The sequence below is a fragment of the Lipotes vexillifer genome, unplaced genomic scaffold, assembly GCF_000442215.2.
Source record: "Lipotes vexillifer unplaced genomic scaffold, Lipotes_vexillifer_v1.1 scaffold1012, whole genome shotgun sequence".
Lineage (NCBI taxonomy): Eukaryota > Metazoa > Chordata > Mammalia > Artiodactyla > Lipotidae > Lipotes > Lipotes vexillifer.
Genome location: NW_006775534.1, coordinates 704,039 through 721,167, shown reverse-complemented (window position 1 = coordinate 721,167; position 17,129 = coordinate 704,039). Strand labels below are relative to the sequence as shown.

The window sequence follows — 17,129 nt, the reverse complement described above, 5'->3', positions numbered from 1 at the left end:
CCCAACCAGGAAAAGTTCCAATGGAACTACCCTCCGGTACCTCGGACCACCAAGTTCCCCGGGTCTTGCCTTTCTTTCGTTTTCTCTTCTCGGTCAAAAATAAAGGTTCTACTTAAACGGAAGATAAAGGAACCCCCCAGCCCCCTTAGGGTGTGTGCTCTTGGATAAGAGTAAGCCCTTGAATGATCACGCCCCCTTTTACTGGAAGACCCAGTCTGTGCCTGGGGTCGCCCTGCGTGGAGGGAACCAAGAGCCCCTCCTTGCAGCCTGGCTCTCCCCGACCTGTCTCTCTGCCCCGTCGGCCCCCTTTCTGTGTCTGTCTTCAAGATGTTCTCTCTGTCCCTGCCCACGTGGCGGTGAAGTGAAGCTGAGCCCAGCACACTTGGCACTGGCGGGCGCCCGTCTCTGCAATGACTGTATAATATTTTCCGTATCATTCACTGCCCCTCTTTTAAAAGTGCAACGTCCTGCTCGGTTTTTTTTTTTTTCCGGTACGTGGGCCTCTCACTGTTGTGGCCTCTGCCGTTGCGGAGCACAGGCTCTGGACGCGCAGGCTCAGCGGCCATGGCTCAGCGGCCATGGCTCACGGGCCCAGTCGCTCCGCGGCATGTGGGATCTTCCCGGACCGGGGCACGAACCCGTGTCCCCTTCATCGGCAGGCGGATTCTCAACCACTGCGCCACCAGGGAAGCCCCCTGCTTGTTTTTTAAAAAAATAAATGTTCCAACCAGGCCAAGGCTGCTTGGATCTGTCCTCCCTAAACGTCTTCTCTTTTCCACTTCCTCGGCTGTGCCGTCTCCAGGCCTTTGGGTCAGGAGGAGCCAAGGCAGGCGCAGGTGGGAGAGCACGGCAGTTGTCTGAACAGATCTGGGGCCGGAAGTGGAGAAACAGGCCCTGAAGGCCTTCTGCACTTGCTGGGGTTCGGCTGTCTGTGCGCAGGTCCTGGCTGGGCTTCCTGGGTTGTTTCCACCAGAAGACTTTCTCCCTTGGTATCCAACCCCCTTTTCAGTCTATTTAGCAACTATCTTTGATGAGAGGCTTGGTGATGTGTGGACCGCACTCCTGACCTCTTCGGGGTGTGAAAGCCCGTCCAGGACAGGGACTGCCATGCTTGTCCTGTGTCCTCAGGGGCTCTGCTGCCCGCTTGGTGCTTGGGAAGCTCCCAGAGTTGGGGAAGGCCTCATGGCCTCCGCCTGTCTCTTTGCATGTCTGCTCCCCCCGACAGCAAGCCGAGGAACACTCTCAAGGTGCGTTTTCAGCCTCACTGCCAAGCATACAGCCCCCACCCCAACCTCCAGGGACCACAGTCCCATTAAAGCTTCCTGCAGGAAGGCCTCTGGGGTGCTGGCAGCTGGGGCCCAGCGTTCACCAGGCTTTGGGGGAAGGGTAGCTGGAGAGAGCTCTGGGCAAAGATGGAAAAAGGGCTCCTTCCCCTTGTCATGGTGTTTGGAAGAAGGTAATAGAAAACATTCCTTCTTATCTATTTATGTGAGAAACACTCATACTTTTTTCTTTTTTATTAAGACTTTTTGAGAACAGTGTTAGCTTCACAGCAGAACTGGATGGAAGGTATAGAGATTTCCCCCTCCTCGCACAGGGACGGTCTCTGCCACTATCAACATCCCTACCAGATGGTACCTTTGTTACAGTCGATGAACCTACACTGACACATCATCACCTAAAGTCTGTAGTTTACGTAGGGTTCACTCTGGGTGTTGTACATTCTATGGGTTTGGACAGAGGTGTAATGACACGCATCCACCATCATGGGGTCATACGGAGTGTTTTCACTGCCGTAAACATCCTCTGTGCTCCCCCTGTATCTCCCTCCCTCCCCCAGCTCCTGGCACCACTGATCTGCTCCCCGGGTCCACAGTTTTGTCTTTTCCAGAATGTCCTGTAGTTGGACACACAGTGCTCAGCCGTTTCAGATGGGCTTCTTTCACTTAGCAACATGTGTTTGCGGCTCCTCCATGTCTCTTCGTGACTTGCTGGCTCTAGTGCTAAATAATATTCCCTTGTCTGGGTGGACCCCGGTTTATTTAGCCATTCAACTTACCAAAGGACATCTTGGTTGCTTCTAAGTTTTGGCAGTTATGAATAAAGTACTTTCTTCTTGTTCTTATTAGTTACTAACATTACATTGTAACTATTAATTATTAAGTTCATGATTACATTGTTATATTAAATTCTTCAGCTCTTAATGGGTGACAGGAGTGACTTCACATTATTTCTGGAATGAACCTGGATAGAAATAAATGAATGAATGACTAATTCTGAGACCGATTGTGAAGCGAGCTGACGCAGAGCCTTAGAGATGATACTGAACCAAAAGTGGGCACGTTCTCAAAAGGACACGGCCAGCCCTGACCTTGGGGTCCCTCGTCCCTGTCACGATTTTCTCTGAGTTGAGGGTGGCATCTTCTCACCTGTCACCCTGTCACTCCCGCCACCTCTTGCGCTGGGAAGCGTGGCACCCGGGTGTTTGTTCGAGGGGCCATGGGTCCTGGGGTTCTTTATTTCCAGAGCACTCGGCAGGTGCGGATAGACAGTCAGCCACCATTTGTTGGGAGGAAGAAAAGAGAATTTTAAAAATAATCTGCCCTGGGCTGGGCTGGGCAGGGTGTTGTTTGCCCTCCCGGGGCGCTCCCAGCCCTTCTAGGGAGGAGGCTGGGCGGTGGGCTTCCCTCTCTGGGGAGCAGGCAGAGGGCCTCCTGCATCTCTCTGGGTCTCAGGAAATAGCTGCTCTGCTGTCAGCCGGGCGGCGGGCGTGGCCCTGCTTCCCGCCCGCCTGGGGCTCCTGTTTTCTAAGTTATTTTGGCCGCTGGGCTGGGGACTGTCGCCCTGGCAACTCAGGAGGAAATGGGCCGGGCCTGGGCCTGCCGGCCTCGAGGGCAGGTCCCTCGCCGCCACCTTGACTGTGCAGGGTGGCGTTTCACGGCTCACGTGTGAAAGGGGGCATCTTCTGATGACGTGAAGATTTGGGGGCACTTTTATTCTCAGTTCCCTCCTCAGCGGTGGTGATGGTGACGGCGAGGACGCCCCTGAGGCCCGCGTGTCTGCGCCGGAGGGCGTGGGGCCCAGCACCCAGAGCGCAGGCGGCCCCTTGGCCTCTTAGCGCAGGTGACTGCCCTTGCACCTTCAGCTCAGCAGCCCCAAAGTTCCAGAGATGTTTCCACCAGCGGGCTGCTTTGTCCCAGAGGACGTTTTTTTTTGTTTTTTTTTTTTTTTGCCGTATGCGGGCCTCTCACTGCTGTGGCCTCTCCCATTGTGGAGCACAGGCTCCGGACGAGCAGGCTCAACGGCCATGGCTCACGGGCCCAGCCGCTCCACGGCATGTGGGATCCTCCCAGACCGGGGCACGAACCCGTATCCCCTGCATCGGCAGGCGGACTCTCAACCACTGCGCCACCAGGGAAGCCCCCAGAGGACGTTTTAATTCTCTGTGATGTTTGTCAGAAGACGGCCAGAGCGACTTATGGCCACGGGGTGTTTTTAATTCCTTAAACGCAGGGCCTGGAAGGTGATGACCTAAGGCAGTGAGGCTGGGGCGTTGGAGCCCGTCCCCGTCCCTTCGGGACGCAGGGGGCCCCTTTGAGGACGGCTGCTTGTTGCCTCTGGAAATCACCTCTGTGGCAGGCAGTGGGGTGACCGGTGCCCTCAGAGCTGTGTCTGTCTGTCACCCACGGGCCTGGCTCCTGCCCTGCCCAGTAAACAGCTCCCGACAGGAAGGTCCTGGCATGGAGCGTCCTTTTTTTTTTTTTTTTTTGCGTTATGCGGGCCTCTCACTGCTGTGGCCTCTCCCATTTGCGGAGCACAGGCTCCGGACGCGCAGGCTCAGCGGCCATGGCTCACGGGCCCAGCCGCTCCGCAGCACGTGGGATCCTCCCGAAACGGGGCACGAACCCGCGCCTCCTGCATCGGCAGGCGGACTCTCAAGCACTGCGCCACCAGGGAAGCCCCGGAGCGTCCTTTTTGTTTTGTGTTTGGTTTTGTTTCCACTACCTGGGAAGTGTAATCTTGCCGCGAGGGGCAGTGCCCACGGCCGGGGAGAGGAGGCCTGGCTGCCAGGCTGCTTCCAGTTCTATTTCTAGCTTCGTGTCCTACGGCTCAACCCCAGCAAATGCTGAAGGGGGTGTTGCATACAATGAAAAACAAAAGTCGCCGTGACGGGCTTCCTCTCAGGGTCTGTGACGGACGGGGGATGCGGGCAGGGGCAAGGTGGCTCCCACTGTCTCTGGTGAGACGGCCGCCGTGTGCGGGGCGAGGGCGCAGCCAGCAGTGTGCTCTGCGTCCCCGTTGAGGCCCCGGATGGCGCTGGGCAAGGGTCTGAGCACTCGGGAACCTGCTGAGATGCAGTCGGCCATGGTGGAAGGACACGGATCGACTTTTTTGGTGGTTGTGCAGAGATGATGCGATTGTGTGGTTCCGAAATACACGAGTTTTCAGAATGAGTGGAAATACTTCCGCCAGCTCTGGCCTGTTGAACGAGCTGAGGATGGAGCTCGCAGTGGGCGCTGGACCCACTGGGAGCTGATGCGCAGTCCGCGGGCTCCAGGCGCCCCTACTCCCCACACTGGCGTCCATCTCTGCGCCTGCCCCCGCCGGGGACCTGGAGGCAGCATGGCTTCAGAGATGAGCCACACTTTCATGAATGTCCACTATATTAAGCCGTTTTCAATAAGCTCTCCCCAATATTTGCTTAGACTCCTGCGCTGTAAGTTGATGAATCTCCTGGGCAGGCAGCCAGGCTCTGGAGGCAGCAGCAGAAACTGGGAGTAATGGGTGCGGAGCTCTCCAGTGGCCGCTGATGTGACACGCATCAGCCTGAGCATCTCAGGGCTGTCAGGAAAGTTACTGGAAATGTTTTCATTCCAGGTAAATGTAATCCCTTTGAATAGTTAAAGAATTCAGATTTGAATTACGGTTTAGGTAGGAAATTGAGTGGAAGCTGGGAGGGATGAGGGGAGGGGAGAGATGCCCCCCCACACACACCCCGGCAGGAAGGCAGGCCCTGGGCAGGCCGGGTCCTACCTGTACGCGTTTTGTCCGAAAAGGGAGAACTTCCATCACCAGACTGTGGCTGAGCTCAGAATCAAGTTCAGGCACTTAAGGCTTTTGCTTTGTAACTCATTTAATTAAGGAAAACTCACGCTTAGGGGGTCTTTTTTCTGTTTTAATAAAGGCTTATAAAGGCTTATGTTTTTCTCTTCCTCGTTGCATCGCGTTTATTGACAGACTTTGGTTAAATAAAGGCCCCCCTTCGGAGTGCCCTGGGAGTCAGCGGACCCATCTCCCTCTGGGGGCCGGGGGCAGGGGCGGGCACGCTCTCAGATCCCCGCCACGACTCGGGCTCGGGACCACGAATGTGGCTGAGTCCTGTGGGCAGGTGGTGGGGAGGCCCCAAGCTGATTGCTAGGATTTTTTTGAATTCTTGGAATTACCTTCCTGCCAACAAATGGTAGTTCAGTGGTGGGATCTGCTGTATCTTTTAAAATAAATGACAGATTTGCATAATATTCTTTAGCTGGGCGGGAAGTGTGGGGATCTGTCCACTAAACCCCCTCCAAGGCCCCCCAAGGCCTCCGGGTGCTGGGGAAGGGGCCTGGCAGGCCCGCTGAGGCTGTGTGCGGACCCCCGGGCCTGGGCTCTGGGCACAGTTTGTCTGTTTGCCGTCGTGTCCTGCCTGGGCTTCCCTCCTGGAGTCGTGACTTGTCTTTAAAATGAAGTCTGTTCTTCGTCGAATGCCGGATGGTCTGTGCACTTCACGTGGAGGAAAGGGCTCAAAGCACACGGTGACCACAGAAGCAAGGGTGCAGGCCTGGGGCACCTTCGCTGCTCCCAGGAGCGGCCGGGTCTGGGGCCCTCTTTCAGCTGGGGGGGCTGGCGCGTTGTCCCCGCCATCTGCACGTTGCCCCCTTGCGGACAGAACGTCAAGGAGGCATGGAGCTCGTGCCGCATCATAGCTGCTGCCCCAGGGTGCGGGTGGAGGGGTGCCTGCCAGAAGTCGGGGCCCCCGGAGGCTGCTGCCCCGGGCTCTTTGTCCGTAGGAGTTGGGACGGGCCTCCTCCGTGGGCAGGGGAAGGCGCGCCTCCAGGCTGGTTCAGGCCGGCGAGTACCCTCTGGTGTCAGGGTGCAGGCAGAGGCGGGGCCCACGTCTCGGGCTGCGGGCCTGCGGGGGATCCAGGGCGGGCGAGGTGAAGGCCCCACTCGCTGAGGTAGGGCTGGAGAGCCGGTTATGAGAAGCCACCTGAGAAATGCCAGAAATGCTGGTTCCGATGCTCTAGCTCGCGTGGCGCCTGGATGGCGTGGGGGCAGAGGGGGTGCGGCGGGAGCCGGGGGCTCTGTAACTCACACTTGGCCTTGGAACACGTCAAACGTAATACAGCTACTTGCTGAAGTGTTGTTACTGAAATTCCTGCCCTGGACGTATGTAATACGATTTATTAATATTCTACTTACTGACCACGCAGCCCTCATCATAATCACACAACAACAGGTGGTGCTGGACACACCAGCCCATCCAGCCTGCTTTTGGTTGACATCTGACTTACCTGAAGCCACACAGGTACTGGGAACAGTTTTTTCTTTCTCAAACTGGCAGTTCTGGTTAGAATGGTTTGGAAAGTGTTGGGCCAGCGGTGAAGGGAGACCCTCTTAGTGGGAGGTCTGTGGATATGGCTGTAATGTCCGTGTCATGTACCACCGTGCTGTGGCCGGAAGGGGACCTTGGTTCTGCCCGGCTCATCGGCCAGGTACCTCTGGGAAGAAACACACAGCAGCATTTAGGCTCCCATGGTAACTGAGAGAAGACTGATTCCATGTTGACACCACTGCCGCCCCTGATGGGTCCTGCCCTTGCAGAGACCCCGGGGCCTCCTCTGGGATCCGCACCCGCCCGCTGCCGGGGTCCCTCTGGACAGCACTGGCCTGGCCTCCTCTGCGTCCAGGGCCTCCGCTCACCCAGGCACAGGGTGGGGCTGAGGCAGGGGTGTCCTCACCTGTCCCGAGGGGTCACCGCGTGGCGGGCGGGGCCTCAGCGGCCTGGCCTGCAGCCCCCGTGCCCCCTCCTTCTGAGCAGTCTTGACTGTCTCCTCTGGACATGCCTTTCCAGGCTTATTAACCTCCTGTTTGAGTTTTGCAAAGACTGTCCTCCGATTTTTAACATTCTCTTATGGTTTTTGTGTTAAACGTGTCCGTGGGCCTGCAGGGGTGCTGGTGTGAGCGGGGGACCCGGCCGTTGAGGGGAGCTTCACCCAGCAGCCCCGGGTGGGCTGGGCGCTGGCATTGGGGTCCGGCCCCTGGTCGCGCCCCCATCCTTCCCTCTCGGGACGAGGGGCTGACGAGGCTTGCGGGGGGCATATCCACGGACCCACCTAGCCCCCCTCCGCCCAGGCGCCGCCTCCCACTCGGAGCTTCCGGTTGCCTCCACTGCAGTTTCGCTTCTCTCCCCCTCACGGCTCAGTCTCTCCCTGGGGCCGTTTACAATCCGGCACCGAATCTGAGCACCTGGACGACACTGATGCTTTCTCCCCAGAAGACAGCCCGGCCTTGACCCCCGGGGCGGGGAGGGCAGGACCTGTGTGTTCTCTCGGGGCCGCTCTTTTGGGGAGCAGCAGAGAACAGTGTTTTATGGGGCAGGGGATTCAGAGTGTAAAAGCCAGAGCTTCTCGATAGCAAAGATGTAAGGGTCTGGGTTACCAGAGGCAGGTTGTATGCTCCTTCTGAAATAAGCCATAATGGAAATAGATATCCCCCTATTGGGGGAGCTGGACCCACTTCTGTTAATAAATCCGGTGGGATGTGAACCTGTACTTTGAGGCCCTTGATTATCTGGGGTCCGCCCAGGTGGGTTTCTGAAGCCCAGCAGAAGGGCGGCACTGTCATTGGATGAAGCCTCTCCAGGCTGGTGCGCTTGGCCCGGGAGGTGGTGTAGGGTTTCCACGAGCAGCTCCATTATTCAGAGACCTTGGGAGCCTCAGCTCTAGGCACACGATAATGAGGTACCCACATGTTACAAAGGGTCTGTTCAAACTGGAAATCCAGACGTGTGGCTTTGCTGCTAAAAATGACTAATTACACTAGTAGTGACTTTTTTAAAACATATTTTACTGAGGCTATAATCAATATATAATGATTTAATATATGGCTGTACATCAATGTCTTCTGCTTCGTTTTTCCTGTAAAAGAAGGATTCTTAGGCCATGAGCCACCATCAGAAGGTACATGAGAGATCCCGGAACCCATGTGTTTGTCCAAAATCCTTGGGGTGTTTTCTCTGTCGCTGGTGATGAGTCTATCACAGCGTCTTTAAACGTCCAGGCCCCCGTGTCTAAAACCCGCCCGCCCGTCTGTTGGTTGGACAGATGGAGCACCGTTGTAGACCAGGCACAGGCCTGGGCCCTGGAGGCAGGGGTGGACCAGGGTAGACCTGGGTGGGCCCGACGCTGCCCTCAGACGCATGGGTTCTGCTGGTGCAGGACGTGATGGGGGAGCTGGTGAACGTGAGGAGAAGAAAGCAAGCGGGGGAGGGTGACGCGCCCGTTGGGCCGGGGGCTGCGACTGGGGTAGGGCAGGTGGGGGACGTGGTTTTTGAGAAAAAGCAGAAAAAAGTAAGGGGACCGGCGCTGCGGCTCTGCGGGAAGGATGTTTGCGCAGAGGGAAGCCCCGGTGAGAGGGCGGTGGCTGGAGTGGAGAGGGGAGGGGCCCGGGGGGGGCGCTCAGGGACCCCGCTGGCCAGGCCGGGGCTCGGGCCGCTTCTCCGCTGGAGCAGCAGTAGCGAGCCCATCTCGGAGGCCAGGCCCGCGGGGTGAGGGGTGAGGCCGGTCCCGGATCGCGAGGTCCCTGAGCTCGTGGGTGGCAGTTCCGTGGCCAGCGCCTCACCCGTCTCCCCCTCCCTTCCAGAGCACTACAGTTACGTAACCTCCGGCGTCGGCTCTGGCCTGCCCCTCTCCTCTGCCCACCCCTCGCTGCCGGCCCCGTGCCACGACCTGCAGACCTCGGCCCCGGGCGTCTCCTCCGCAGGCTACGGGGCCGCCCTGGACGGCGGGCCGTCGAGCTACTTTCTCTCCTCCGGCGGAGTCAGGCCCAACGGGGCCCCGGCCCTGGAGAGCCCTCGCATCGAGATCACCTCCTACCTGGGGCTGCACCACGGCAACGGCCAGTTCTTCCATGACGCAGACGCGGAAGACGTCCTTCCCAGCTCCAAGCGGTCCCCGTCCACGGCCACCCTGAACCTGCCCAGCCTAGAGGCCTACCGCGACCCCTCGTGCCTGAGCCCGGCCAGCAGCCTGTCGTCCCGCAGCTGCAACTCCGAGGCCTCGTCCTACGAGTCCAGCTTCTCGTACCCGTACGCGTCCCCGCAGACGTCCCCGTGGCAGTCCCCGTGCGTGTCCCCCAAGACCACAGACCCCGAGGAGGGCTTCCCCCGTGGCCTGGGGGCCTGCGGCCTGCTCGGGTCCCCGAGGCACTCGCCCTCCACGTCACCGCGCACCAGCGTCACCGAGGAGAGCTGGCTGGGGGCCCGCACGTCCAGGCCCTCGTCCCCCTGCAACAAGCGGAAGTACGGCCTCAACGGCCGGCAGCTGTCCTGCTCCCCCCACCCCTCGCCCACGCCGTCCCCGCAAGGATCGCCACGGGTCAGCGTCACCGACGACACCTGGCTGGGCAACACCACGCAGTACACCAGCTCGGCCATCGTGGCCGCCATCAACGCCCTGAGCACCGACGGCAGCCTGGACCTGGGCGACGGCGTCCCCGTCAAAGCCCGCAAGACCGCCCTGGACCACTCGCCCTCAGTGGCGCTCAAGGTGGAGCCGGCCGGGGAGGACCTGGGGGCCACGCCACCCACGTCTGATTTCCCACCCGAGGAGTTCCCGTCCTTCCAGCACATCCGCAAGGGCGCCTTCTGCGACCAGTACTTGTCGGTGCCGCAGCACCTGTACCCGTGGGCCCGGCCAAGGTCCCCAACGTCCTACACCAGGTAAGCGGGTCCGGGCGGGCGTGGGCCGTGGCAGCGGGTTCCCGAGGCCCGGGTGCCGGCAGGGCTGTTCCTTCCGAGGCTCAGGGAGGATCTCCCGCTCTCCAGCGCCGGGTCTGCTGCCGTCCTGGCGTCCCTCTGCCTTCACACCCCTCGGCCTTCTCCCGGCCTGTGTCTGTGTCCGAATCTCCCTCTATCGGGACCCAGTCGTGTTGGTCGAGGGCCCACCCCAAAGACCTCACCTTTACGAATTCTCTCCCTTTTAGGCCTGTCTCCAGGTGAGGTTATATCCGAGGTGCTGGAGGGGGAGCGGGGTCAGACCTTCGGGGACAGGAGTCAGCCCGTCACGAGGGTTTACCAACACGTGGGCTCAGTTTTTGTTTTGTTTCCTACAAAACCAAGTGACGCCCGTGTCTGTGTGTTTGGCTTCCCTGCTCGCACCTAACTGCCGTCGCTGCACTTGTCGGTGCAGATGGCGCCTCGGCCCCGCAATTCCCGGGAGTGGCGCGCCCGCACCAGCCGTGCCCGCCGGCGTTTGGAGACGGCGCAGCCTTCTCCTTCCAGGAGGCGGCTGCCTGGCGGGAGCCTCAGCTCCTCCGAGCGTCAGGGCTGCCGGTGCTCTGTTGGGTCCACTTACTCAGCCCGGGGTTTTTATGTTTAACTAAACAGCTTTCCCAACAGGTGGGCCGCTAATGACCCCTGGCAGAGTGCTTTCTGCTGCAGGGTTTTTTATCAGGCCTAGACGGTGCACACGGGCCTTCCCAGGAGGCGCACGGCCTTTGCCGTGGGGGCTGCGGGGGCCTCTCCAGGAAGAGGCGTGTGTGACGGGCATGCAGCCTTCTGCCTGTAGACTCAGGTATTCGAGACTCAGTGTTTTCTTGTCCCTGCTCCCTTTTTGGTTCTGGCGGCAAGACTGCAAGGTAGGGCCCAGTGCCTTCCAGCCCTCGTGCCCGGTAGATGAGGAGAGCGAATCGGTAGGGTTTCATTTGTTTCAGAATTTTCTCTGTTGCGCTCAGACCCTCTTTTTCTCCACAACTAAAGCACGCATGAGGTGGTTAGAGCTGCCAGTGGATAATGTAGTCCCAGGCGCCGAATGGACACACCTAAACCTTTTTGGAAGTTTGTGGCAAAGAAACAGTGTGAGAGACGTGACAGTTTCTAAAGCATCGGACGGTGAATGCTTCCTTTCTGCTGGCACATTTAGGCGTCGAGAGGTAGAGGCACAAGGATTACCGTGGACTGGGAGCCGGAACCTGGATCAAATTCATAAATGTGGCAATTTTAAAAATCCATTTGGAGGCGTTTTAAAATATAAGAACTGTTCATGCAGAGCTGTCCTCTCTATAATACTACTTAAGAAGAAAGCTCTGGGGCTGACCTGCTCAAGCGCACAGGCCCACACACAGTTTAGGGCCTTCTCATTTCCACGGACCGTGACGGGGCGTCAGTGAGCCCACATCACCACTGCAGGTGCAAAGTTAGCTACCGCGTCTCCAGGAGCTGCTGTGACCAAACCCCACAGACGGGGCGGCTAAAACAGCAGGCGTTTATCCCTCAGGGTTCTGGGGCCTGGAGTCTGCGACCCAGGCACCGGCGTTGAAGTCCTTGGACCAGGACCACCCGGGGGCCTCGCGCTACCTTGACGGCCCCTGTAAAGACCCCGCATCCAAGTGCAGTGGCCTTCTGAGGTCCTGGGGTTAGGACTCCAACCTGGGACTTTTGGAGGGACCAGCTCAGCCTGTGACCCCCCGGTGGAAGATGGGGTGGCTTCCTCAGGACCTCAGCAACAGGGAGCCTGTGGGAACGCGGGCGTTTCTGGCGGGTCGTCCTGCCTCAGGACGCAGAGCTGCTGCCTGCTGTGTGCTCCGGGGTCTCGGTGATGATTCCCTGGTTGAGTGCCCTGCTCCATTTATCTCTTGGTCCCAGAGCTCCGGGCGAGGTGTGACGCTCCCGGCGTTCCTGTGAGCCATGCCAACAAACCCTGTGAAGGCACCACACTGCCCCCCGAGGGTTTAAAGTCAACTTTTCCCACTGTTTTGGTTCCACATCAAAATATGTTTCCTGGTCCCTGGCGATGTGTTTCCGTGTGATCCCGTCAGCTGGTGCAGGGGGGTGGGGTGGGGTGGGCGGCTGGAGGCCACGGGAGAAGAGAGAGGTCGAGGCACTCACCTGCCGGGAAGGTGGCCAGACTTCCTGCCCACGGGGTCTCGGGCTGCCCAGCTGGGGTGCCCAGTGCTGACGGGCTCCGACGTCTGGGGTGGAGGGCTTATCGGGACAGATCCACTTCCCAGCCTGCGGTGCAGCACCTCTGGGCACTTCGACTTCTGTCTTGCCAGTGAAAGGAACCTTTTACTGAGAAGTGTGCAGCCTTATTCTCTTCCCAAGGAATTTGGGGGGCCATGGGATCAGTGCCCTTTTGGGGTCTTTTTGTCTGTACAGCATGAGTGGCTCGCCCCTGTGTGCAGAGCCTTCTGATAGGCCCACGGGGTCACGGAATGATGCTAAATTCTTTCCACAGAAGGTTTGTGAAACCAACAGCAGTGTTGGATAGAAGTTCATAGGTTTTAACTAAGAGTTTAGACTTATTTTAGAGCCTCAGGGAATGACGCTTCTGCTCTTAAAGCCTTGGGGAAACGCGGGCGGCTTGTTTTAAGTGCCCCCCGCACTCACGTCCGATAGGCCACGAGCCTCTTCAGGAAGGGGAGGGTCTTCCCACCTCGCTTCTTTCTGCGGACGAGAAAGCGATTCCGCCAAGGATGGTGCCAAGTGGCTCCCACGATCGGCCGTGGCGGTGAGGGTGGAGGTGACCGGCCGATTCCCACTCCCGGTGAACTGTTTCTCTGTGGTGGCTTTCAGAGGACGTTGTATTGTCCCAAAGGAGCTAAAGTTTAAATATCTGTTGGTTGAAGCGAACGTACTTGAGCGTCTGCCCTGGGCGAGGCCATATCCAGGGTCCTCGCTCTGTGTGTCCAGTGAACTTGTGTTTCCTTTAGAATAGGCTCGGGGAGAGTCCCAACTTTTGAGGTCTTAATGTCTCTGTCTGTGCCCGGCATAACCTCTGGATTTGCCTTTAAAGGGGTAAAGTTACACGAAGCATGTATAATACTTAAAAGGAAACTAGTTTGGGGAATGCGGAGCATTTTAAGGTGAGTCTTGTGACAGCAGCAGCACACATGTCGAATTAAATTCCTATAGACAAACTTTGCTTTTGTGATTTGGGTACTTAAAAAGAGTTGACTTTCTTCAGGGGCGAGGGCACGCGATGAACAGGGTTACTTGGGGCTACTGGGTTCAGTGACCCGAGGGGCTGCGTGTCCAAATCAGTATTTCAGACAGGGTTTCTTTTAGGTTTTTGGGTCCGATCGATGATTTTAATAATATCCATAACCTTTATGCTGTGTCTAACTGTTAGTTTCCAAAAGTCCGATGAAACTACTGCTGACTCTGATTGCATTTTATAAGTTGTTTGAATATTTCAGAGTGTATCCTAATTTGGAATAAGATTAAATGAAGCTGGAGGCTGGTAACAAATCCAACTACACGTCGTTCCGCTGGGGCACCCCTGGCCCCGGCCCGTCGGCACTCGGGTGGTCTCCATTGGGCCAGCCCACTCGGGCTTTTGGACCAGTCAGTCACTTCTGGGTTATTTTCTCTTTTCTGACCTGGCAAAGGATCCTCAGCCACATCATCTGAAGATCACAAAAGGAAGCTCGCTGGGGACTCCCCTGGTGGTCCAGCGGTTAAGATTCTGTGCCTCCACTGCAGGGGGCTCAGGTTCAATTCCTGGTTGGGGAGCTAAGATCCCATATGCGGCACGGCCGAAAAGTTAAAAAAAAATTTTAAAGATTACCAAAAAAAAAAAAAAAAAAAAAAAGGAAGCTCACTGATAGTGAGCTTTAAAAAGAACAGTTTTGGGGGAGGCCTCTGCACGGTCCCCCTGAGCACTTGCTTACAAGGCCCAGCGCCAGGGTCACACGTTTAGGCCCCACTAATAAGAGGTAGAACTGGACTCACGCCATGATTAGCTCACCCCAGAGGCGCCCCCTGGCTGGGCCCCTGCTCCCCGGAGCCCTGGCGAGTTTTCCCTCTAATCGGGGGGCGTCGGGGAGCCTGGGACCTTGCTCTGACATCCGCGTCCTGCTCCCAGGATGCTGGTGGCTGCTCGGGGAGGGTGGGAGCCCAGCAGACAGAGGTCCTCACGAGGCCAGAGGCTGACCTTGGCCACAGGCCTGCAGAGGCTCCTGCAGGTGAATTCGGAGTCTGAGTGCAGGACCCAGGCTGTGTGTTTCTGCAGTTGTGCTTTCTTGCTTCAGGAGTATGTGGTCTCAGAGGCCCAAACCCTCATCCCGGCGGGGCAGGCTCTTTCTGGTTTCCCAGAGTTCACAGCTGACGCCAGAAAAGGTGCTCTGTGTACTGACTTCCAACTGGAAAAATTAGCCTTGCAGATTCAGCTGTGATCTGTGGATTTGTGGCAGAGGGAGAGGCTTCTGCTCCACCTTTAGGGCCCTTCCCCCAAGGTGTACGTGGAGGATGTAGGCCCTGATTTCTCTTTCTTTTTTTTTTTTTTTTTTTGCGGTCCGCGGGCCTCTCACTGCTGTGGCCTCTCCCGTTGCGGAGCACAGGCTCTGGACGCGCAGGCTCAGCGGCCATGGCTCATGGGCCCAGCCGCTCCCCGGCATGTGGGATCCTCCCGGACCGGGGCACGAACCCGTGTCTCAACCACTGCGCCACCCGGGAAGCCCTGATTTCTCTTTCTGATGTTGTTCTATGAATCTCTATTTTTAGCCACGAAAAGGAGAAAGAGGATCTCAAGTACTTTTGTGTTCCTGGAGAGGATAAAATAATTTGAATCTTTGTGGCTTTACACACAGATGTTTAAGTCTAGCCATTGAGATCTGCCATGTTGGCTGATTTTGTAGATAATCCGAATGCCCACAGAGTTTCGGCTACGAAACTCATCAGCTCCTGGCCTGGTCCTGCTCCCGCTGGGCCGTCTGCTCACGTGCGTGTGAAGGCGGGACTGCTGTGCTCAGGGGTCTCCCATCCCGGGGCCCCTTCCCGGGTCTCCAGTCTTGGGATTTCCCAAACCGTGAGGAGACCCGACCAGGAGCAAGTGTCCAGTGACAACACGCATGAGTGACCACAGACACAACAGAATTGCTTTCTGCTCAGACAGTTTCCTCCGAGGAGAGTGTGGGGTGCTCATCGGGGACCCCGTGCACCTGCAGCCCATCTGGGCTGGGCCTCCGGGGAAACAAGGGAACGGTCCTGCCGGAGACTGAAATGTAATCGTGAGGCAGCGATTGTCCACCTTTAAAACTCGGCCTTCCATGAAAATTAATGAGCAAAATTGTATTTATATGTCATGATGGGCTTTGCTTTTTAAATAAATGCTTCTAAAATATCTTCTGGGGCTTCCCTGGTGGCGCAGTGGTTGAGAGTCCGCCTGCCGATGCAGGGGACACGGGTTCGTGCCCCGGTCCGGGAGGATCCCACGTGCCGCAGAGCGGCTGGGCCCGTGAGCCGTGGCCGCTGAGCCTGCGCGTCCGGAGCCTGTGCTCCGCAGCGGGAGAGGCCACAGCAGTGAGAGGCCTGCATACCACAAAACAAAATTTTAAAAAAATAAAATAAAATACCTTCTGGAAGCTGGGGCTTGACCCACAGCATTGAGCTAGCTGGTTTTCGGTAAAGAAAGCGACCCGCATGTTGTTTTTCCCTCTGAGGTTTCCCGTCCAGGTTGGTCTGTGCTCTGAGCGCCCGACAGGCACCGGCTGCGAAAACCCTCGCGACGAGCACGGAAGCGGTGCATTAATTACGCGCTGCGTTCCAGTGCTCTCAGCGACGGTGCCTTTGTCACTCCAGCCACGTTGTTTTAAAGGCTTGTTGAGGTGGACGGTTCTATCCTCTCCCTGCTCAGGCTTCATGTAGATTTAAGCGGGCTGTTTCCGGGATCTGACCGTTCCGCTCAAGCCTTGGAAGCCCCGGGGCCCCTGGGAACGCCTGGTGTTCTTCCGAGAGTCACTTCCCACTGGTGAGCGTAGCCACCTGCAGGGCAGTCGCACTGTGATGATGCCTGTTTCCCCTGAGCCCAGAGCTCTGCAGGGCTGTCGGGACGTGCGTTCACCTTGGCCTCAGCATCCCTCCCCGGGGACCTGGGCTCGGAGCCAGCGAGCTCACGGGAGGCATGGATGGGTCTCACTTTACAGATGGGGAAACTGAGGCACTTGGAAATTGCTAGACACAAAAGGAAAGACAAAAGGCTGTAAGGCTCCAGTTGCCCAGTCTGGGGGTGCGGGACGAGCGTGGTCACTGCAGGGATCGAGGCTGGGAGGATCCAGTGATGGCCGTGAGTCCCCCACTGTCGGGGCACGTCTCAGGGCTGGACACGCACCTGTCGGTGGTACTGGTGTCCTACTGTTTTATTTCAAGTCGGATGTTACGGGGGGTGGGGGGAGGCGGAGTCCGGTGTGCTGCGATCACTCGCTCTTGGTGTCCAGAGAGCACGGCAACGGGTGCAATGCCCAGCGGGCTGTGCCTGTCGGGCACGGGGTCTCCTCTGGCCTGACCACAGGCTGAGCTGTGTTTCAGCGAGACCCTCACTGGGGCTGTGAGCTGCTCTAGTCCTCAGGGAGCGACGTGCCTGATGCAGGTACCTTCCTGTAGATTATCTGAGAACAGCTTATTTATTCCATCCTGAGCCCCTGAAGTCTGTTTAAACTTAGAGTTTGGAAATGGAATGGTTACTATTTCATGACTGTTCAGGTTTTTCTGTGGGTCCCCTATTACAACAGAGTAAGGGTGAACTCTGGGAGTTGCCCCCTGACTGTCCTGGCATCTCTGGGTAGAAAACAAATCCGAGTGTCAGTTTCATGGCTTATTTATGCCCCATCCTACACTAGCTCGGCGATTCTGTTTCTTGGTTTTTATGAGCAGTGTGACAGGTATCATCTGAGCTTTCTCAAGCTCTGCAATGACTGGTTAGCAGCAGGCTCTGGCGGCATCTGAAAAGGCATTTGGGGCCCAGTAACAGTCACAAACACGCTGGCATCTGCCCCCTGTAACAAACATGAGGGTCAGTGGAGAAGCAGAGGGACCACCCTGAGCTCAGCTTCCCACGGGGGCCCCCACCAAGTGAACATTCCCCCACCCA

At 57.6% G+C, this 17,129-nt stretch overlaps 1 protein-coding gene across 1 annotated transcript in view; it reads left to right on the top strand.

The window, feature by feature from the left end:
• NFATC1 (nuclear factor of activated T cells 1) overlaps window positions 1–17,129 on the top strand; it is a 63,337-nt gene that overhangs the window by 5,796 nt on the left and 40,412 nt on the right. Inside the window, exon 2 of the mRNA XM_007449961.1 lies at window positions 8,905–9,982. Coding sequence (XP_007450023.1) covers window positions 8,905–9,982 — 1,078 coding nt within the window. The remainder of the gene's footprint in view (window positions 1–8,904; window positions 9,983–17,129) is intronic.